Below are 22,500 nucleotides of genomic sequence, written 5' to 3'. Positions count from 1 at the left end.
CGCTGCGGACGAACGCATGGAGGTTTCAATTCACGTTTCAACTGTGCGGCCTCGTGTCTGTGGCGACCTCTGCAGCCTCTCGTGGCGCCAGCAGCACGTCATCCTGTCGCCTCGTCGAGTTCGATCAGTTTAATGATCCGAGTCGTTGGATCGCTCACAGATCATCGAGTCCGACTCTTCTCAGTTTTTAGCTCCGTCCTCCTCTTCTTTGCTGACGACCTCCCTCATCTTTTCCCAGCATGCTCTGCTGTTTGTTCCAGACTCCATCCTGTATCTGATCATGCTCTCAGGTCTGTTGTGTCTCAGCTCCCAGCATGCCGAGCTTGTCGGCATCAGGCGCCGTCTCCTCCTTCTCTGTTTGTTTGAAGCTTCAGTGAGAGACTCAGATGGGATCAGTGGAGTCTGCAGGCTGAGACTCGTCTTCACCCGACACATTTTTAACCGTTTCATCTGAGACAGAAGGCATGCTGGGAAACTCTGCAGAGACTCACTCGAATTCAAATGTCCTGATGTTTGTTTGTCTGTATGACTGTAGAACCAGAACCCAACAGTCAGATCCTGAGCTGACTCAGAATGTGAGTGAAGATTTTCTGTCAGATATCTAACACCGGATGTTACGGAGGAAACGTTCTCTGGTTTTCTCTCTGCTGTCCTTCGGCCGCTCCACCTCAACTCTGTGATTAACAGAGTTTACTGAAAGCATCATGTAAGTGCTGCTAACGCTAGCTCTGTTAGCTGACCAAGCGAGCAGGCACCAGGCGCTGATGGAGGAAACCTTGTTAGCGACAGCTTCGCTAAATGAAAAGCTGCAGACAGACGCTGAGCTGCTGAGCAGGCGGTATATTAGCTGCTGTTGGCGTGCTGTTAGCGCTCCTTGTAATGAAGGCCACACCTTCATAGATGCAGAGTTTAGTTTGTGGTTAGCAGCTAACGCTACGTCACATCTGACAAACTGTTCAGAAACCTGAGAGTCACGTGAAGAGTCAGCTGTGTGACTGTAGAGGGCGCCAGCCTCACCGAACATGAGTTATTACCGAATGTTTTCAGGCCGACACGAGAACCTCCTGATGTTCCTCCACGGTCCTCAGCCGCTGTGTGAATACTCTGACGTGTTGACATGATTGTACTGAGGATTTGTTGTCGACGCGTGTGACTCACATCAGGTCCTCAGAGCCGGCGGACGTCTCCTCGGTGGCGTCGCCTCGCTGTGAATGCAACTGGTCGATGTGATGAGTTAACGAGTCATAGCTCCGATACTGTCACCTTCGTGTGTGTGTGTGTTTCCTTCAGAGAATGTGTGAAAACCAGAGTGAAGCATCATGGGACATTAAGACTGTCACGTGTGTCATAACAAACCAGTTCTACAGCTGCTGATCAATAACCAATAATGAGCCGATTGGCTGATCTGGTTTCAGGAGCAGTTCAGAGTTTTGGTCTTCAGCTGTAACTGGATCTGTCTGGGACCGTGTGTGTGTGTGTGTGCGTGTGTGTGTGTGTGTGTGCGTGTGTGTGCGTGTGTGTGTGTGTGTGTGCGTGTATGTGTGTGTGCGCGTGTGTGTGTGTGTGTGTGCGTGTGTGTGTGTGTGTGTGTGTCTAACCTGCTGAATGAAGTGCAGTAGGAGCAGCTGGAGGATTCCTCTCTGAACCACCTGCCTCACAATGACTCTCTGTTTATACAGGGAGAAGAATGGAGGGGGGGGGGGGGGGGGGGGGGGAGGAGGGGGGGGCAGCCTTGACCCCTCCCTCACCACAGCAGCTGACCCCCCCTCCTCCCCCCCGTTCCTGTTTTAACCCTCAGATGAGTTTTAACAGACGATTAACAGTCACATACTTCCTTTTTCCTTAAATGCTTCCTTCTCTAGCCTCTTGTTTCCTCCTTCGCTGCCTTCTTACTCCTCCTCTCCCCTCGTTCACTTCCCTTCTCACAGCATTCAAGTTTCTTTTATTTCCACTCAAAGTCTTTAATAAACCTGGTGTGACTGATGACCAAACTGTCCGCATGTGTGTGGAGAATCAGACAGAGATCCAATCTGATCGGAAGATTGATTTATGATTTATGATCCTGGAGAGAGGAGACGAGGAGAGAGGAGACAAGGATGCAAGAAGGGCAGACATAGGAGACGAGGAGACAAGAGTGTAAAGACAGGTAATGTGGAGAGGTGAGGAGACAAGGACACAAAGTGATGAGGACACAAGAAGCTGATGAAATAGGAAACAAGGAAACAAGAGTTTAGGAGATAGGAGGCGAAGAGAGGTGATGAGGAGATAAGGAGACATGAAGGGGAAATGAAGATTACAGCAGTTTTTATTAATCAAACGATCAATATTTGATTTGATTTCCAGATCAGACTAAGTGATTGATCGGTACTGATCAGCTGAAGAAGTTTCTCTTCATCTTTACTGGTTTTGAAACAGGTCAGAGACACCAGCAGCTGCTGGACCCCGACCAGACATGTTCCCCATAGCTCCCATCTCTCCCATACCTCCCATACCTCCCATCACTCCCATCACCTCCCATCACTCCCATCACTCCCATCACCTCCCATCACTCCCATCACCTCCCATCACTCCCATCACCTCCCATCACTCCCATCACCTCCCATCACTCCCATCACTCCCATCTCTCCCATAGCTCCCATGTCAGAGGACAGTGGGAGGATCTGCATTGTTGTGAGCAGCTGGACATTGTTCTCGTCTTTCTGCTCTACAGGGACGATAATCTGCTCAACAGCTGCTCTAAGTGTGTGTGTGTGTGTGTGTGTGTGTGGTGTGTGGTGTGTGTGGGTGTGTGGGTGTGTGTGTGTGTGGGTGTGTGCGTGTGTGTGTGTGTGTGTGAGAGAGCTTCAGACAGACAGGTGAATATTCCTCAGGTGGGCGTTCACATAAACAAGCACAAAATCATCATTTCTATTTTCTTTCTCTTTACTTTTCTTTTATCTCTATTCTTTGGTCGTGTTGTCATCAGTGATCAATCATTCTGCTGTTGACACGACACCTGAATGTATCGATCAGTGTTTTGGTGTAAACACCAGCGAGCTCACACTGACACAGTGTGTAGACACAACAAACACCTGAACCACACGGTTCACTGCAGACGACTCACACCTTCAACACTTCTGGGTTTGTCTGCTAAATTCTTGAACAGAGTTCGGTTCTGGGCCCGTGGTGGTTCTTCTGTTTGAATCTGGACCCGTGAGATTTATCTGAGACCAGTTTGTATCACGGGTCAATCTGCAGAGTGACTCAGCTCCTCAACACACTGCTGCCAGAACCACAGAACCACAGAATCATCAAGCAGTTCTGCTCACATCAGATCAGACAGGAAATACACTTCAGAACCACTCACACACACACACTCACACACACACACACACACACACACACACACACTCACACACACACACACACACACACACACACACACACACACACACACACACACACAGTCTCTCAGTCTCAGTCTGGACCCTGCTGCCACCTGCTGTCCGCGGTCTCTCTCTCACCTGTGAACACACACTGAATAAAGGTAATATAATCGATATGTTTTGTATGTGTACACTGATTGTATTGATTGATTATTGTAAACAGACTGATCAATAATCAGGTATTAACACCGATTCTGAGCTCCACCTGTCTACATCCACTGAACAAAGGTGTGTGACGTCAGCACGCAGGACGTCTGACGGGTGGAGAGGGGGGGTGTTAACGGTGGGATCGGGATTCCTGAGGATTACCCGTCATGCCCCGCGGGTAAAGATGGCGACAGCTGAGCAGGGCAGCTGATCAACTTTCTCCGCGGCTCTCTCTGCGTTTCTGCCGTCGGTCGGAGCTTCTCCTGCGGCTGCTTCTCCTCCCGCCGCCCCGCTCGGTTCTTCTCCTCGGCAGGAGCTCTTCGCTCCTCCTCGGCCTCGGATCGGTTCGGAGCCCCCCTCCCTCGCTCCTCCCTCCTCCTCGCCCCAGCGGAGGAGCAGAGCGGAGCTCCGGATAAACTTTCCTCCCCGCTCCGCTCCCCGGGACTGTTGGAGGAGAGACCCCGGGCCGAGCCGCGCTGCCCGGCCTCACAGGTAGGAGCTGTCCCGGTGGAGTGTGTTGTAACGGCTCGGTGTGTGTGTGTGTGTGTGTGTGTGTGTGTGTGTGTGTGTGTGTGTGTGTGTGTGTGTCTGTGTGTGGTGTGTTCGGTTCAGTCGGTGTGACAGTTGGCTGCAGCTTGTTGTACTGGGCCACAGGCGGACCCGAGCGAGTTTGTGCCGGACTACCGGCCTGTTCACCGGCCGGCTGGTGTCGGGGCGGTGCTCAGGCCCGGTTCGGCCCGGCCCAGTGTCCGGCCCGGTCCGGCCCGGCCCAGTGTCCAGCCCGGTCCGGTGTCGGGTCCGCAGAGCCCCGCTGTGTTTGTCGTGTTCGTCCCCCCATCAGCCTGTCAGACAGAACTGAGGGCTGACTGTAGAGTAGATTTTGAATCATTCAGTGTCTGTGTGTGTGTATGTGTGTGTGTGTGTGTCCACCTCATCCACCTGCCCTTCAGCAGCCAATCACAGGGCAGGATCACCTGCTGGACAGTCTGTCTGTCTCCTCAGGACCCTGAAGCTCCACTTCCGGTCAGCTGGTGTGTCAGTGATGTCAGCAGAGTAGATTACATCCAGTGTAATCGAGTAACTTCTGACTGACTCCACCTGGACCGATCAATAAGCATTAATCAGTCACTTTAACATGTTGATGTAATGAAGCTGCAGGTTACAGGTGACACATCACTGTCGTTAGTGTTGTTGACACTGCTGTTGCCGTGGAAACAGCTTAATATTTTCAATAACAATAATAATAATAACAACAACAATAACAATGATAATGATATTTATCAATGAATTGTTAAAGTCAATATTTAAAGGTGCAATATGTCGAGTTGCCGTCCTGTCAAGTTCATCTTCAAACCATCAGGGGAAGCAAATCACCAGCGTGACGCTAACAGCTGCTAACTAATGCAAACAGTGGCTACTGTTAGCTAGTTAGCTCAGTTAGCTGTGCAGCTAGTGGCTCAGTGTGTTTGTTTTTACATGTTTTTGTTTTCACAGTGCTCATGATAACAGTATTATATATCATATTATACATTATATGAGTGATGTCACTAGGGCTGGGCGATACGGCCTAAAAATTGAATCTCCAAATTTTTTCACACCAAACTCGATTTACGATTTTAATCGATTTTTTTTCTTCTCAAGAACAAACTTCAAATTACAAAGAAATTATTAAAAGCATTGCTTTTAATTTAATGCTATGATTTACAACAAATTCTCCCTGCTGTTGTAAAGAGTGCAGCTTCAAACTCACTTGAAAATAATATAAAAGTGCATCCTTTTGAAAAGAATGTGTCCCTTTTTAATAACAAATGCTTCTGTAAACATATTTAACATGTCAGATTGCTTGCTATTATAAAAACAGATCAGTTTCCATATTGGTATTGATAAAGTGTTAACACAACTTTTATTAGATACTTTATTTTGCAAAAGGTGCCTTTTTACAAATAGTATTTAATATCCCTGAAGATATGTAAACTGAATGAAACATCTGCACGCTGCACAGTAAACACTGCATGTCGGTAGATGTGCAGGACATCAGGTGTGCTGGCTGTCTTTTTAAAACATTGTTGGCCAGGAACACGAGCCTGTCTGCTTCCTCTGGCTCGAGGCTCGTTGTGGCTTCATAACACAAACCTGGGGTCGAACATTTTCTGCATGTGGATGAACCTCCGGCTTCTCCACTGTAAATACGAGCAGCATGTCTTTAGCGATATGCAACGTGACTGCATCTGTAACAGCTGTCCACCAGGACCCTTTCTTCTCATACGGGACACAATGATTAAATGTGTCCCACTGTGATACATGCGTCTGTTTGAGAGGCTGAAATAAATGTCGGTCCGCTGCCTTTAGTCACAACAGCCTTTAAACAAACTGTGCAGCGGACGGTGGTTTGTTCGAGGTCCGACGCTACAAAACCAAACTGCTAACGAGACGGTGCCGTGTTAGGAACGAGCTCGCTGCATGTTGTTGTGTTTGTTTCTCTGTGGAAAGTCACTGCGGGGGGCGGAGCCACTATGAACTACGGGAGCCCATGAGGAGCGGCGGCGGAGCAAGTTAAATAAAAACTTGATTTTCATTTTTTACAATCGTCCTAAACCAAAAACTCGAATTAATCGATTTTGCCGATTTATCGCCCAGCCCTGGTTGTCACTGTGTTCAGTGTTTATTATAACGCTTTACTTTATCTATCAGTACAATCAAAGAGTGCAAATCTGTCCTGCTGGTGGGAAATCTGAAATAAACTTGGTAACAACAGTCGCATTATGCAGAACAACACGATGTGAAACATAGTAATGATCTAAGAGTTTCAATATTTCTGATCCAACAGTCAGTAATAAAATGTTCCATTAGAGTTCAAGAAGTTTTATTCATCTACAGCTGAAACTATTGATTATGATCACTGATCAGTGATTTACTGTCTGTAGAGTCACTGTGAACACGCTCAGCCTGATTCTGTTCAACGTCCTCGTGATCAAACTCCTCGTTACACACACACACTCTGAATATTAAGTAAGTGTGTGTGTGTGTGTGTGTGTGTGTGTGTGTGGATCTCTCTGCTCTGCTGCTTCTTTTGACTTTAAATTCACAAAATTAGCTGCAGGGGAAACACACACACACACACACACACACACACACACACACACACACACACACACACACACACACACACACACACACACGTATTCACAGTGACTGTAGGTCAGATGGGGCGACAGGTGCATACAGGTAAACTTCCTGTTATCAGCAGCATGGTAGTGTGTAGCTTCAGAGCTGGTTTTTCCTTGAAGGTCCAGGTTCAGGTTCAGGACCAGGTTCAGGACCAGGTTCAGGACCAGGTTCAGGACCAGGACCAGGTTCAGGACCAGGTTCAGGACCAGGTTCAGGACCAGGTCCAGGTTCAGGTTCAGGTCCAGGTTCAGGACCAGGTTCAGGTCCAGGTTCAGGACCAGGTCCAGGTCCAGGTTCAGGACCAGGTCCAGGTTCAGGTCCAGGTCCAGGTTCAGGTTCAGGACCAGGTCCAGGTTCAGGTCCAGGACCAGGTCCAGATTCAGGACCAGGTCCAGGTTCAGGTCCAGGTCCAGGTTCAGGTTCAGGACCAGGTCCAGGACCAGGTTCAGGACCAGGACCAGGTTCAGGACCAGGTCCAGGTTCAGGACCAGGTCCAGGTTCAGGACCAGGTTCAGGTCCAGGTTCAGGTCCAGGTTCAGGACCAGGTCCAGGTTCAGGACCAGGTCCAGGTCCAGGTTCAGGACCAGGTCCAGGTCCAGGTTCAGGACCAGGTTCAGGTCCAGGTTCAGGACCAGGTCCAGGTCCAGGTCCAGGTTCAGGACCAGGTTCAGGTTCAGGACCAGGTTCAGGACCAGGTTCAGGTCCAGGTTCAGGACCAGGTCCAGGTTCAGGACCAGGTCCAGGTTCAGGACCAGGTCCAGGTCCAGGTTCAGGACCAGGTCCAGGTTCAGGACCAGGTCCAGGTCTACTGATGTTGTTGGTATGAGTAGGAAATGTCGTCACATTTGTGTCGAGACGAGAGGAAGCATCAGAAATAAAGAAACTGACTAGCGTAGCAACATCAAGGCTACAGACGACACACAGTGCGTCACTGTCAGTCTGACTCTGACCTCATCCACAGAACATGTGACGTGGAAATGTCAGCCATATTGATCGATCAGAACTTGTCCGGCTTCAGGCTCAGATTGGACCGGCTGAGACCTTCAGCTGCCGGGACTCAGTATCTCAGAGCAACATATGACATCACCTCATTATTGATTCCCTGCTGCTGAACATCAGTATTTATTAACTCTCTGATAATCTGACTTTAGAGTGACTTCACGAGTTGTTACAGATTTAAGAGAATTCAGTGAGTCACAGCTGTCAGAGTATTTGTATTCTTCAGTCAGATATCGTGATGTATGATCGTCTCGCACTGTATCGATTATCACAGAATTTCTATATCGTGATAATATTGTTATCATGAGCACCGCATCACAAAACGTTTGGTATCGTGAAGAACTCTCCGATTAACATCTCGACTACACAATGTGTTATCGGTAGCTGTTTTTACACTGGGCAGCAAGCCGCCAATGTGTCCGTCCTTTTTGCGGGTCGGTCCGTTGATTTAGACAGACTACAGTATATTGGGGGTCTGTTTCAGTCCGTCAATCTGCCGCCTCCGAGGTTACACTTATTTCACCTTCATTGCTGTAAATCTGAGACGTCAATGTGCCGGCCTCTGCGTGAGGTGGGCGGAGGTGTGGATGACCTGCGCTGTTGTGCGACCCACAGCCGGGGAGTTTTAAAACCAGGAAACAGCTGATCACAGCAGTCAGTCCATCACTTCATCCGCGGACATTAAGATGAACAGCTGGACAGCTGCTGAGATCCAGGAGATGCAGCGTCTCCTCGCTCTCTGTAGCTGTTTGGTGTGTTAGCTTGATGTTGTAGCTACAAACTACTAACGGTCGCTGCTTTCAAGAACCCAGTTCTAAACTCCACTGGGGTGCAATGTAAAACTCTTATTTTGAAGACAGATTCGATCTGCTTCCTGTTAGCTGTCTGGTGCTTGGCCAGCTAACGCCCTCCGCCGCACGCTTCCTTTAATAGCGGGGGTTTAACATCGGCGTGTGTTTGACTGAGGAGGCGAGAATATGGGCCACGGGTCTGTAATTAAATAAATCTATAATGTGTCGCCACATTTAATACCACAGCAGGGGGGGAAGCACCCATGACGAGGCAGCGGCCATTCATGATCATGCTGCATCCCGCCGGCCTCGAGCTGGCAGCTGCGTAGCAAGTCTGACTGACGCTGGAATCACGGGGCTAAATGTTCTTCTGACACATATGTTGTACGTAACTGTTCACAGCCAACTTCGTGCTTCACGTCACAACACGTGTTTACGCCGACCCCAGTGGCGGTTTTTGGAAAAGAAGGAATATCACACCTCTCTTTCACATAGACAAACCGGCAGATTTCAGCCTTTACCTGGCAGCAAATGTGCCACCTTTTCTATCTAAATGGGGTTTCTGATACCTGAAGCATCAGAACAAACTGACCAATCATAGACCTGCAGGAGGAACAGCTGATGAGTCTGTAAGAATCAAACTTCACCTCCATTTTTATCTGTTTGCTCACATTTTGAACCGAAAGTCTTTCAGTGACTTCAGATCAAATCTGAATGTTTGACCTTTAAAATATGTTGTTGTGTGAAAACAACAACATCACAGTGAGAACCCGAGTTTAATGTCAGCAGACTGATCAGAGCCTCGGGTCAGAGGTCAGAGGTCAGAGGTCAGAGGGGTCGTCTGTTGTTTAGTTTCCTCTGAGTGTTTGTTAAATGCCACTATGAATGTCAGTGTGTGTGTGTGTGTGTGTGTGTGTGTGTTCAGGTGATCTGTTTTATTCATATGATTCTCAGCAGCCAGCTCTGTGCAGCTATACTGCACTGTTGCTAGGCAACAGTCTGAGTCTGTGTTTTCTTTATGATGTCAGCAAACAGTGACAGGAAGTGAACTGATGGGTCTGCATCCCCTTAATGAGGTGGACTGTGTTGGACTCTGCTGGTCTTGGCTCTGCTGGTCTGGGCTCTGCTGGTCTGGGCTCTGCTGGTCTGGGCTCTGCTGGTCTGGACTCTGCTGGTCTGGGCTCTGCTGGTCTGGGCTCTGCTGGTCTGGGCTCTGCTGGTCTGGACTCTGCTGGTCTGGGCTCTGCTGGTCTGGGCTCTGCTGGTCTGGACTCTGCTGGTCTGGGCTCTGCTGGTCTGGGCTCTGCTGGTCTGGGCTCTGCTGGTCTGGGCTCTGCTGGTCTGGGCTAACGACGGAGACAGTCGTTTGAGGGTTAATGAACGGAGTCCTGAGCTGACTGACAGACACCGTCTGTCACGGTGTGTGTTTTCCACTGTGAGTTGTGAGCTGTGTGTCCTGCTGTGTTCACCTGCTCAGGTGTGTGTTTCAGTGTCAGATGGAGTCTGTGTGGTTTCATGTTCAGGTGAGTCACCTCGTGTCATATGAGCTCAGTTTGCTGTGAAAGTGACCTCAGACTGAAGCTGGGCCACATTTCCACTGAAGACTCTGATTCTCAGCCGAGAAATCCTCTGAACATTTGATCCTCGAAAGACGGAAGACTGAAGACAAACACAGCGGACCAATGAGAGAGAACGGCAGCGGTTGCTAAGGAAGAGCAGGAGATAAGAATCGCAGGAGAAAATGTCCGTCATTAGAGATGGATCGCATTGCTAGTTGCTAGAAAAGGACAGAAGTCAAGTGAAGAGGACCAGCAGGTAGAGAGGGCCTGCAGCAGTTAGAGAGGATCTGCAGCAGGTAGAGAGGACCTGCAGCAGTTAGAGAGGACCTGCAGCAGGTAGAGAGGACCTGCAGCAGGTAGAGAGGATCTGCAGCAGCTAGAGAGGACCTGCAGCAGGTAGAGAGGACCTGCAGCAGTTAGAGAGGATCTGCAGCAGTTAGAGAGGATCTGCAGCAGGTAGAGAGGACCTGCGGCAGGTAGAGAGGACCTGCGGCAGGTAGAGAGGATCTGCGGCAGGTAGAGAGGACCTGCGGCAGCTAGAGAGGACCTGCGGCAGCTAGAGAGGACCTGCGGCTGGTAGAGAGGACCTGCGGCAGTTAGAGAGGACCTGCGGCAGGTAGAGAGGACCTGCGGCAGGTAGAGAGGACCTGCGGCAGCTAGAGAGGACCTGCGGCAGGTAGAGAGGACCTGCGGCAGGTAGAGAGGACCTGCGGCAGGTAGAGAGGACCTGCGGCAGCTAGAGAGGATCTGCGGCAGTTAGAGAGGACCTGCGGCAGGTAGAGAGGACCTGCGGCAGCTAGAGAGGATCTGCGGCAGTTAGAGAGGACCTGCGGCAGGTAGAGAGGACCTGCGGCAGGTAGAGAGGACCTGCAGCAGGTAGAGAGGACCTGCGGCAGCTAGAGAGGATCTGCGGCAGTTAGAGAGGACCTGCGGCAGGTAGAGAGGACCTGCGGCAGCTAGAGAGGATCTGCGGCAGTTAGAGAGGACCTGCGGCAGGTAGAGAGGACCTGCGGCAGCTAGAGAGGATCTGCGGCAGTTAGAGAGGACCTGCGGCAGGTAGAGAGGACCTGCGGCAGGTAGAGAGGACCTGCGGCAGTTAGAGAGGACCTGCAGCAGGTAGAGAGGACCTGCAGCAGGTAGTTTCTAGAGAAGGATGGCAGTGGTTAAGGAAAGACAGCAGTTGCTTGTGACAGCAGACGGCAGTAGCAAGAGAGGAAAGCTGTCTGAAGAGAGACGGTGGAAAAAACAACAGTGGTTGTGCTGATCGTCCTGAGGACAGTATTTTCTGTCTCTAAAACTGGAGACAGATGTCAGTCTGTCTGCTGTGAAGATTCAGACTGAATCTCTTCTAATGGAGGTACTCAGCCTGGTACAGACTCCATCCTCTTCAAAATCAAACTTTATTACTCGACGGTGCAGAAACGACTCTAGCTCACTGATAAGAACAGAAAACATCGTGTGATTGAAACAATAAAACAGTAGTTGAAGCAGAAAGACAGCGTGATTCTGAAGGTGATGGATGGACAGACGGGCAGATTGTGACAGACGTGATGTCTCTGTTCCGCTGGTGTCGGAGGTTTTCTCTCTGCAGGAGGGTTTTGTGTGCGAGATGGTCGACATGTATATTTTATGAGAGTGAAGTCGTCTCGTTGTGTTTTTTGCTTCAGTGGAGCAGAAATGTTCCTCTGTCTGCAGAGCTGAGTCAGCAGAGTCCAGCTGGATCCACCGAGTCCACCTCAGGTTCAGACCAGGTCCAACAGTCGGGTCGCCCGTCAGGTAAACAGCGGGGAGAAGAAAACACAGAATGACATGAAGCAAAGACGAAGGATGGTAGTTTCTGTTTAATGACAGGATGAGAAGGAAGTGGAGGAGGAGCTGCAGGAGAAAAGAGGAAATGAGCAGAAAGTCACACAAAGAGGGAACGATGGTAAAAAGGAGAGCAGATGAAGGTGAAGCGGAGGGTCGTCCACGCTCTCACCTGACATGTTGTTTTTCCTCTATAAGACTTTATTTCAGAAACATGTTCACACCAAATGTTGTTCATCTTTTATTCATGAGTCAGACGGACGAGATGTGAGTGTCCTTGACTCGTCCTGTGTCTCCACTGTTTGTTTCACGTTGGCTCATCATCAACACTTTATTATATTTTATTTAATCTGCAGTTTATTAATGAATCATTGAAGATCGACTGTCACTGAGTCTGAAGCTCCTCTCCCTCCCTCACGTCTTTATCTCAGGTAGGAAGAAGCAGCAAATATTTACTTTTAATAAATGAAGATAGCTGAACGTATCATGTAATTACCTGATTATAATAATAACAACTGCTGTGAGCATCACTGTGGTCCAGCTCACAGCAACATTAACCTGCGTCTGAGTGAACACCTGGATGTGATGTCACTTCCTGCTCTGTATGTAACAAACCGTCCATCACAGAGACAAACAGACTCCATGTTTCTACACAAAGACAGAAAGAAGTTCATGTAGAACATTTGCTGAATGAACAAGAAGGTCCAAATAATGCAGAATGAGTCAGAGACAGAGTTTCACAGAGTTTATAAAGTGTCTCCAACTCAACAACTCACTAAACTGACACATTTGTTAAGGGAGTCTGGGGACTTTCTCCACGGGGACAAAGAAGGAGCCTATATTGTTACTGTTTAGTGTCTTTGTAACATGTGACATGTTTAGATCAATAACATGTTTCTTCTTTCATAAATGGAGTGTAAATGGTGAAATCAGTGTAAACAGTGTGTTCAAACAGCTGATCAATGTTGGCAGGTAAGACTTTAGCACTTAGACACAGAAGCAGACAGGCTGGTACAGACATGCTGCCACAAACTGACACTTTTTACAAGGAGACAAACAACTTCAGCTGAAAGATTTAATGCTGAATTTACAACAAGGACACAATGAGTTACAATCTGTCACACACACAGTTTCACTACGTTAGAAAGTTTGTTTTAACACAACAACTCCCAAAATGAGATGATTTGTTAATAGATTCTGGTGATGTTGTGGTTAATAATCGGCTTCCTGTATCACATTTAATGCTGAATTTACAAGAAGCTCCAATGATTCAGAATTAATCGTTGCTGTTTCACAAAGTTTGTTGTTTCTCAACACACTCAACATCTCTTAAACTGACACATTTGTTAAAGGAGTCTGGTGACGTTGTGTCTGTGGTTCAGTTGAAACATGCAGGTGAACAAATGAAACACGCCGTCACCTCGAATAAACTCGTTTATTTCTGTCTGAACGTTGTTGGAAACATTTGTGATGATGTAAGAACGTGTGTTGGCCTGTTGGAAGGGTTAAGTTAGAAGTTAGGTGTGTGTGTGTGTGTGTGTGTGTGTGTGTGTGTGTGTGTGTGTGTGTGTGTGTGTGTGTGTGTGTGTGCGCGCGCGCGAGTGTGTGAGTGTGTGTGTGTGTGTGGTGTGTGTGTGTGTGTGTGTGTGTGTGTGTGGGATTACATAGCTGAGGGTTTATCTCCGCTCAGAGACGATTATGGCGGGATGAGCTCGGGGTTGGGGAGGTTGTTTTGTCCTGTGACTTTCCTGCTCTCTGATTGGCTGACGTCGGCCCCGCCCTCTGTAAAGATAAACTAATAGAAGCTGACCTTACATTCAGTTTATGACTAATTACATAAAGCACTGTTGCTACAGTGACTGCTGCAGTGACAGGTGTGTATCGCGGCAGCAGACAGGTGGTGTTTGTGTTCACGTGACTGTTCAACATGTCTGAACAGCAGGTGAAAGGCATTCTGGGACATGTAGGCTCAGCTGTGGATGAACTGAAAGAAGGAAACGTGTGGGGAGTGTCCGACAGTCACAGATGGTTGAATTAAAGGATCTTTGTCGAAACATTTTCATGGTTTTAAGGATTTAAACACTGACGACAGTTATTGATCACATCACACTGACGCCTGCTGTCACTGAGATGTGATTGGGCAGTCACTCTCTAGAGGGCGGGGCTTAGGGGCTCCACTTCCTGTTTTGTCTTTTATTTTCTAGTTGTTCAACTAACATTAAAATTCTGCATCCTGATTGGTTCCCACAGTCGTCGTTCGCCTGTCAAAGCCCACGTTAATGAGCACATGTGACCTGGCGCCGCCACGTCGGCCATCTTTGTAGCACAGTGAGCATCAGGTGGCGTACTGAGCTGTGCAGTATAGCAACTTGTTTCCATGGCTACGAGGATGCTGATGCGTCATTTATCAGAACGATGATGAACAATATTTACATGAATTCCACATGACGACTCAAACGCATGGTTTTTTATGTCTGAGTCTGATTCATTAATATGAAATCAAACTTTCACTGTGAGTTTAGATTATTGATTGTCAGGAAAATTTAAGGTGGAATAATCTGCTTGATAAACGACTTTAAAGTGTGAAAACATCAATATGTTACTGTCAGAATAAAATCAGACTGAACTTTATCATCCTCCTTAATTTTCCTTTCAGATGATTCTGATGATTTATTAGCACCTGTGCTCACCTGTACACACCTATAGTCACCTGTGCTCACCTGTACTCACCTATAGTCACCTGTGCTCACCTGTACTCACCTGTACTCACCTATAGTCACCTGTGCTCACCTGTACTCACCTATAGTCACCTGTGCTCACCTATAGTCACCTATAGTCACCTGTACTCACCTGTACTCACCTATAGTCACCTGTGCTCACCTATAGTCACCTATAGTCACCTGTACTCACCTATAGTCACCTGTACTCACCTATAGTCACCTATAGTCACCTGTACTCACCTATAGTCACCTGTACTCACCTATAGTCAACTGTACTCACCTATAGTCACCTATAGTCACCTGTGCTCACCTATAGTCACCTGTACTCACCTATAGTCACCTATAGTCACCTGTACTCACCTGTACTCACCTATAGTCACCTGTGCTCACCTATAGTCACCTATAGTCACCTGTACTCACCTGTACTCACCTATAGTCACCTGTGCTCACCTGTACTCACCTATAGTCACCTGTGCTCACCTATAGTCACCTATAGTCACCTGTACTCACCTATAGTCACCTGTACTCACCTATAGTCACCTGTACTCACCTATAGTCACCTGTACTCACCTGACACATGATGTTACAATCATTAAACCATCAGGGAGACAAAAAGCTTAAAGTTAAATGATTTTTGAAGGTCCAGATCAGTCTCTGATCAGAACCAGATGGTATCAGTAGTTCTTGTGTCAGACAGACAGCTCTGTGTGTGTTCTGGGTGCAGTCGGTGGATTTCCCAGCATGCCATCTGCTGCAGTTTGACCTTCAGTTGGAGGTGAGCGTGTTGTTCAGTGATGTCAGCGGCAGGTTGTCAGCTGGACGCTTCGCTTCCCAGACGCTTCATCAAGTCGTTCTTCTGACGAACAGCGTCCGTGACTCACACACACACACACACACACACACACACACACACACACACACACACACACACAGTCTGTGTGTATGTGAGTATGTGAGTGTGTGAGTGTGGGCAGACGGTGAGTTTCTGCTGGCTGAAACTGGAGCATCTCTGTTGTCTGTTTGGTTTTTACGGTCAGGACGCAGTGAGATATTCAGTCCTAAATTTCACCTGACACACCAGACACACCTGTACACACCTGTACACACCTGTACACACCTGTACACACCTGTACTCAGCTGTACACATGATGTTACAATCATCAAACTATCAGAGACAAAAAGTTAAATCATGTCATTTAACATGTTTAACGATGAGGACAAGCTTGTTTTTAAATCTTGCACACAGGCTCCATGTTTGATGGACACATGTTGGAGTGATGACATGCAGGTGTTTATCTGACGGACTCTGATTGGTTCCAGTCTGTGCTGTGATGATGTCTTGGCAGGTGAGGAGGCGGGGCTTCTCACAGCTTTTGCAGCGCTGTGATGTTTCGTGTCTGAGATGAATGAAAGTGAAGCAGCCTCTCCGCTTCCCTCTGTCATGCTAACGAGTAGCTGCGGTCTAATTAGGCTAAAAGCTTCACCCGACACCGACCGTCCTGAGGCTGAGCCTGCAGACGACACTCGGGGGGGGGGGGGGGGGGGGAAGAGTTTCACTGAGCTGCTGGGTGGACTGGTTTTCTCCCGGCTGCTGCTCATTCAAAGGGTCGATTCACCCAAATTATAAGACACCATTTCTCTGTTTTACTTTGGTACCGAGTCCTTCAGTCTGTGGATATGAAGCTGCCTGCCTGTGTAGTTGTTAGCCTGTATAAGCCCTCTCTCCGTGTGCCCTCGGCGCGGTCTTGCAGGCTGACTGACAGCAGGTATTGACTGGTGTTTTTCCACCCGCTCGTCTTGTGTTTCAGGTTATCGGAGGCCTGAGGCTCACATGCACAGAGGACGAGGAAGAGGAGGAAGAGGACTGAGAGTGTGAGGACGACCACAGCAGAGAGGATGAAGAAGAGTTTTGTGTGCTGACGTACAAGGTGAGCATGCACACGCACACACACACACACACACACACACACACACACACACAGAGTACCTTTTTGTCCTTGATGTCTTTCTGGCTGAGTCAGGTTCATGTTTTCAGGTCAGTTCATGATGAAGTTGTAATGATTCATTTTTATAACTCCAGACATCGTTATTATTATTGTTATTATCTACCTGAGTGACATCATCACACTGACTCTTACCTGTAAAGCTCAGAGATGTTGACGGACAGGAAGACTCGATAACGTTTATGATAATGTGTTAGAGATTGTAAAGATTGTACATTTCCTACTCAAAGCTTTGAGTTAAAGCTTTAACAAGTAAAGACGCATCAGAGCAGCTGGTCCTGCTCACGTCTTCTTCTTCTTCTCTGGTGTCTCTGGACTCACCCTCCAGGGGGCTGCAGGTTTATTAACCCCTAACGACCTGCTCAGTAACCATGGCAACTGATTAAAGTATGAGCTGCATGATGAGTCTGATGCTGTATCTCCTCAGGCTGCTGTGTGTGTGTGTGTGTGTGTGTGTGTGTGTGTGTGTGTTCAGAGTTTTACTGAACATTTATAAAGTTTAATGATGTCTGATGTAACAACTTATCTCTCTGTGTGTGTTTCTCAGGTGTTTCTGTGGATGAAGTCACACCTGGAGCAGCTCACACTTCAGGTACAGACACACTCCTGAACTGATGATGTCACAGCCTGACAATCCTCAGCTGTTGAGTGCGTCTCGTGGTCTTCATCAGAGAGTTTAACGCTCAGACAAAAGGAAGTAAGAGGAGCTTGAGTCAGGATCAGTTTGTCAAAACATTCACAAGGTCAGGACTGAAGGTTTACGCTCAAGTCTGACTTTTAAAACACATCCAGGATACTAGAAAGCAGTGACAGCTGCAGGAGTGTTTAACTCGTGCTGGTTTCCCATCATGCTCTGCTCCTCAGCTGCAGCAGCGTCTGCCGACTGATCAAACGATCCGTCTGAGGATTAAACCTGACAGTTTCAGTATCAGCTCGGAAGCATCAGCCGAGTGCAGGAAGTGATCGGCTAATCTGAGAGAAAATAAAGAAAGAAGGAAAACGTCTGTAAAGAAGTGAAAGAAACAAAATAATGAATAATAGAAAAAACGACAGGACAAAGAAGAGAACATGAAAGAGAAACAGACGATGAGAGCTGCAGCTGCAGAGGATTATTAAAGGTTCCTTATAGATAAAAGTGTGTGCGTGTGTGTGTGTGTGTGTGTGTGTGTGTGTGTGTGTGTGTGTGTGTGTGTGTGTGCGTGTGTGTGTGTGAGAGAGAGAGAGCTTTGCGTGACAGCGGAGCATGCTGGGTAAATGTGCTCGGGGCGTTTTGAATGTAAAATTCAGGAGCTGCAGTCAGACGAGACGAAGGCGCCGCGCTGCTTCACCCTCAGCTGTGACTGACAGGCGCGGGCTCCTGACCCTCACATCCTGTCTGAAACAAACTGTCTCTGTGAAGCTGCAGTATGTGAGAATATAAACTCCAATTATCAGCAGTGTGAAGAAAACACAGGTGTGACATCATGTGGAGTTGGGAACATCTTCCTCCTAGCTGTCTACTAGCTTCTGTGCTAGTGATGTAAATACCAACTCTCCAACAAGCTGCACGGCTAACTGTGCTAACAAACTGCAGTCATAACATAAAGAGAAACCAGTGAGCAGCAGTTAGCAACTTTGGTGATATGCCACCCCGTGTTTGTTCAACAGTTGGTTAATTTTTTACATACTGCACCTTTAAAGCCCGCCTCCCTAAAGCCCACTGTATCCTGATTGGATAGAGGCATAAGCACCGCCTCCACCTCTTTGATCTCTGCATACAAACACGACTTTAAAACGTCATTCACTGATTTCGTGTTCTGATGGACCGCCGGCGTTACTGTTTGATTCAGTAGTTCATGTTAGCATGTGTGCTCAGTTAGCAGTGCAGCTAGCAGCTCGCGTACAGGGAAGCTCGTCTGACATTAGCAACAGTAACTACGGGGGCGGGACTGCTGATTGGTCAGTTACACACTGTGTGAGCTGTCGACTCAGAACAGGAAGTCAGTCAGTGACAGAGTCATGACTCGTCCTCGAGCGCAGGACCAAGTAACTATTGTTAAAGAAGTAATCCTGAAGACTTCATCACCATCAACAGCTCCGATAATATCTGATAATATTCAGACAGGTGATTATCATCAAACAGTCAGATTGAAATATTCAAAGAGGAACGTGTTCAGTGCTCAAACCATGAAAGCTTCACTTTCACATTCTGGCTTTATTCCCCCAGTAACAGTGGCTGAGGCTCATGGGTAATGTAGTTTTTAGAGGCAGAAAAGATTATTAGGTTAAAGAAACAGAATGAAACGTAATCAAATGATCGATTGTTTCACTCTGAGGACAAACGGCATCATAATGAAATGTGTGTGGAGGAGAGAGACAGGAAGTCACAGGGATCGATGGCCCGTCATTGGTCCCCTCGGGGCGGAGCGTGGTCATGTGACGTGGACAGACTCTAAATGCAGCGGGTCAGAAACTGACAGAAGGAAGATGCATGTATCTATACTGATCTATAGTGATCTATACATTTTGATTAGTTCTCAGTTCATTTCAAGTTGGAATTCAGAAACAGTTTGTAAATTAAAGTTTCCTAATATTCAAAAACGATATTCAAGTTGCTCAAATTCAGTTTTATCTGTCAGATCGGAGACATTGTTTTTATATTCTCCACATTTGTGTTGTACTTTTTAAATATATATATATTGGTAAACCTGTTAATGACTGGAGACGGTGTTGGGTTTAGCTGAACAGCTAATTAGCATCTACATGCTCAAACTAATAAATAGATGAGAACATTATAGATTGTGAGGCTTAAACAAACAAACCTGTGACCTTAAAAGACTTCTTCTTCTGTGGTCCTGTTTATTATACGAGTCTGATGTTGTGCTGTGGTCTGACAGTTAGCATGTTAGCTCTGTTCTGTGTCATTCAGATTAACGGGCTAATGCTGACATGCTAACGATGGCCTCGTTCAGATCGATGGAGCTGCACTTCCTGTTCTGGAAACAAACGATCAATGTGTCGCCTCAGGCACACACACACACACACACACACACACACACACACACACACACACACACACACACACACACACACACACACACACACACACACACACAATACGTGTTCTGACATACTTGTGAGGACCGTTACTCAACATTCACACGTGTAGACTCATTTTGAGCCACTTTTCATAAAATCTAAAAAGTGTGCAAGTCTGAAATCAGGTCCCCACAAAGATACCAGAACAGATACATACAGATCAGGTGTGTGTGAGAGGGAGGTGTGTTTGATGCTGATGAGGGACGAGCGAGCATTGATCTGCACAGAGAGAGAGGGAGGGAGAGGGAGGGAGAGGGAGACGGAGTGTGACAGCAGTTACAGTCCAGTCGTGTTTGCGGTGTTGTGGTCGGCGGTTGGCGGGCAATCGGTGGGCGTCTGCATCATTTCTACCTCGTCTAACTCTTCTTCTCCTGGCAGGACTGACACCCCGACAGACAGGAAGTGAGGAAGGAAGGAATTAGGTCAAGGATGACGAGCGCGGCCCCGGCCAGGAAGCCGTACCGTAAGGCTCCGCCGCAGCACCGCGAGACACGCCATGCCCTGCCTGTTGCTCCGCCCCCGCCGGCACCGCAGCACGACATCAATCAGGTAAAGCAACACACCCTCAACACACCTTCATCCTCCCTGCAGCTCCTCCCCCACCTCCAAACCGCCGCCTCAAAACAGCCTCAGAGCAGCAGGTTGCGTCATGGCCCCCGGACCTCGCCGCCTCTGCTCTCTGACAGCGAGCTGGACGTCTCTAGTTTGTCCAGTCTGGAGCTCTGCATCCCGCCACCACCACTTTTTAGTAGCCACTCCCAGCGGCCCAACCGGACCAGAACCGCCGCCGTGGGCGTCACCACGAGCCCTCATCATGCAGGATATCGAAGCCCCTCAGCTGCTAGGAAACATTCACCAACCCGCTGCAGCAGAGAGCGCCACATACGACCTCACCGGACGCAAACCGCCACGCACCCGAAGAGCATCCTGAAGCAGCCGGCCTCGCTTGGCGTGGAGCACGCCTATGACATCATCAGGAAGTCCAAGTCAGTGGAGCTGCTGGATGACAGCAGGGGGAGGGGCAGTTCTGTCCGCCATCCACCCACACGCTCTCTGGACCGGTCGGAGCAGCGGGTGGCAGCTTCGCGGCGCTCCTCAGAACCGCCCTCCCCCAGCAGGACCAACTGGAACTGGAAGATGCAGGCTCTGCAGGAGAAGGTCCGCTTCTCCAACTTCCTGGATGAGATCACCTCTCGGGTCATGAGCCCCGCCAACCTCACGCTGCTCGGCAGGACGCCCTCCAAAGAGCAAGAAAGTCCTGCCCCCCAGCGGCGCCGCTCCACCCACAGGAAGCAGCAGGCGGAGGGGCCGTCTACGGATCGGACTCGACGCTGGGACGACTGGTTGGCGTCGATGCAGCAGTCAGCCAGCTGGTACCAGCCCCTGCAGGGGGAGGGGCCAAAAAGTGACATCATTGAGGGGGCGAGGCCTAAAGAGGAGGTGTTGGGGGGGAACAGAGGGATAAAGATGGAGGTTCTGGAGACAAAAGAGCCGCCGAGACACAAACACAGACTTCCTGTTTCTAATCAGTCGCTCCTAAAACACGTCAAGGTACGTCGTCTTAACTCCTCCTCCATTTTTAAACCCCTCCTCCTCCTTTAAACTCCTCCCCCAGACTACTCCTCCTCCCTCTCCGTGTTGAAGCCCTCTGACAGTGACTTCCTGTTTGTGTCGACCCTCCTGACAGTTAATCAATAACTCTATACGTCATGTTGTTTATGTGTTGTTGTGATAAAAATAAACAGTTGTTGTTGTTGTTGTTTATCACACAGTAAATAAAGAAAATAAACATCATGTACGACTGAACTATACCTGTGAGCCTGCAGTCGCCTGCACAGGGTCCGTTAACCCTCCTGTCGGTCCGTCTCAGGTGTTCTGTTCACCTGTTGAAGGACACAAAGAGAAACTGTTCAGCTCAAACTTTATTGTTTGACTGAAATGCAGTTGTTTGTATTTCTACATCCTGAAGAACAGAAATCCTTTAACTGTGAGACTGAACAACAGCAGGCAGGTTCTTGTTCTGCTCGGTCCAGTTTGGACCACTTTAACTTTTAAATGATGTCATTTTTACACAAGCTGTGGCCCAAAGCGGAGCTTCCTGTCAGCCTCAGCACCCTGAACATCGTTAATAAGCAGCAGATTAGTTTATAACACCAGTAAAAACAAAACACAGTAAAACTTCTGAAAATTAGTTTCAGTTTAAAATCGTGACTTTTTGAAGAAACCAAAATTGAAATTGTAATTAAATTTCCAGTTTTGTGTTTCTGTCAAATTAATTATTATTATTATGAACAAATGCTAACGAAGTTTAAACCAAACTCCATTCAAAAATCTGTTGATTTTAAAAGTTCCTCGTACTGAAAGTAATAAATAAAGTTTAAAGTGTTCAGCGAGCAGCTGTTGATTACTTGCTTAGATACCCAGAATGCACCAGTGCAAAGGTCAGGAGATGAAACATACATTCATCTTAATGCAGCCAGCTGCAGGTTGTTCATCTCTGCATTCTTCATATTGATCATCAATACTGACGCTGGAAGAAACTGATTCTGTGTCAGAAACAAATCTGAGAACGGAGCGATCTGATTGGTCTTTTTGCTGCTGCGATCACAGCAGCTGACTCATTGATTGTGCAGCTGTGTGGGCGATCGATCAGCTGAGAGGATCCATCATGTGAAGCCCAGTGCATGCTGGGAGCGGACGTGTTTCCATATGTCGACAGAGATCGATGACACGGACAGGAATCATCCTGATGACGCTGACGTCACGTGACCCGTGGCGTGGAGCAGCAGACGGCGATGATGTTC

General features: G+C 48.1%; 1 protein-coding gene across 4 annotated transcripts in view; it reads left to right on the top strand.

The window, feature by feature from the left end:
- Window positions 1–3,707: 3,707 nt before the first annotated feature.
- Window positions 3,708–22,500, top strand: part of tjap1 (tight junction associated protein 1 (peripheral)) — a 32,045-nt gene continuing 13,252 nt past the window's right edge. For 2 of the 4 annotated variants that reach the window (XM_030441890.1, XM_030441889.1), the window contains exons 1-4: window positions 3,711–4,064; window positions 16,424–16,543; window positions 17,166–17,210; window positions 20,075–20,245. In XM_030441890.1, coding sequence (XP_030297750.1) covers window positions 20,126–20,245 — 120 coding nt within the window. In that variant the 5' untranslated portion in view covers window positions 3,711–4,064; window positions 16,424–16,543; window positions 17,166–17,210; window positions 20,075–20,125. Of the gene's footprint in view, window positions 4,065–16,423; window positions 16,544–17,165; window positions 17,211–20,074; window positions 21,248–22,500 lie in introns of all 4 variants that reach the window. The other 2 variants (XM_030441887.1, XM_030441888.1) reach the window with 2 other exon arrangements.

The sequence above is a fragment of the Sparus aurata genome, chromosome 15 (assembly GCF_900880675.1).
Source record: "Sparus aurata chromosome 15, fSpaAur1.1, whole genome shotgun sequence".
NCBI classification, from domain to species: domain Eukaryota; kingdom Metazoa; phylum Chordata; class Actinopteri; order Spariformes; family Sparidae; genus Sparus; species Sparus aurata.
Note: the sequence above shows the minus strand (reverse complement) of the source record. Positions and strands in the feature narration are given on the sequence as shown.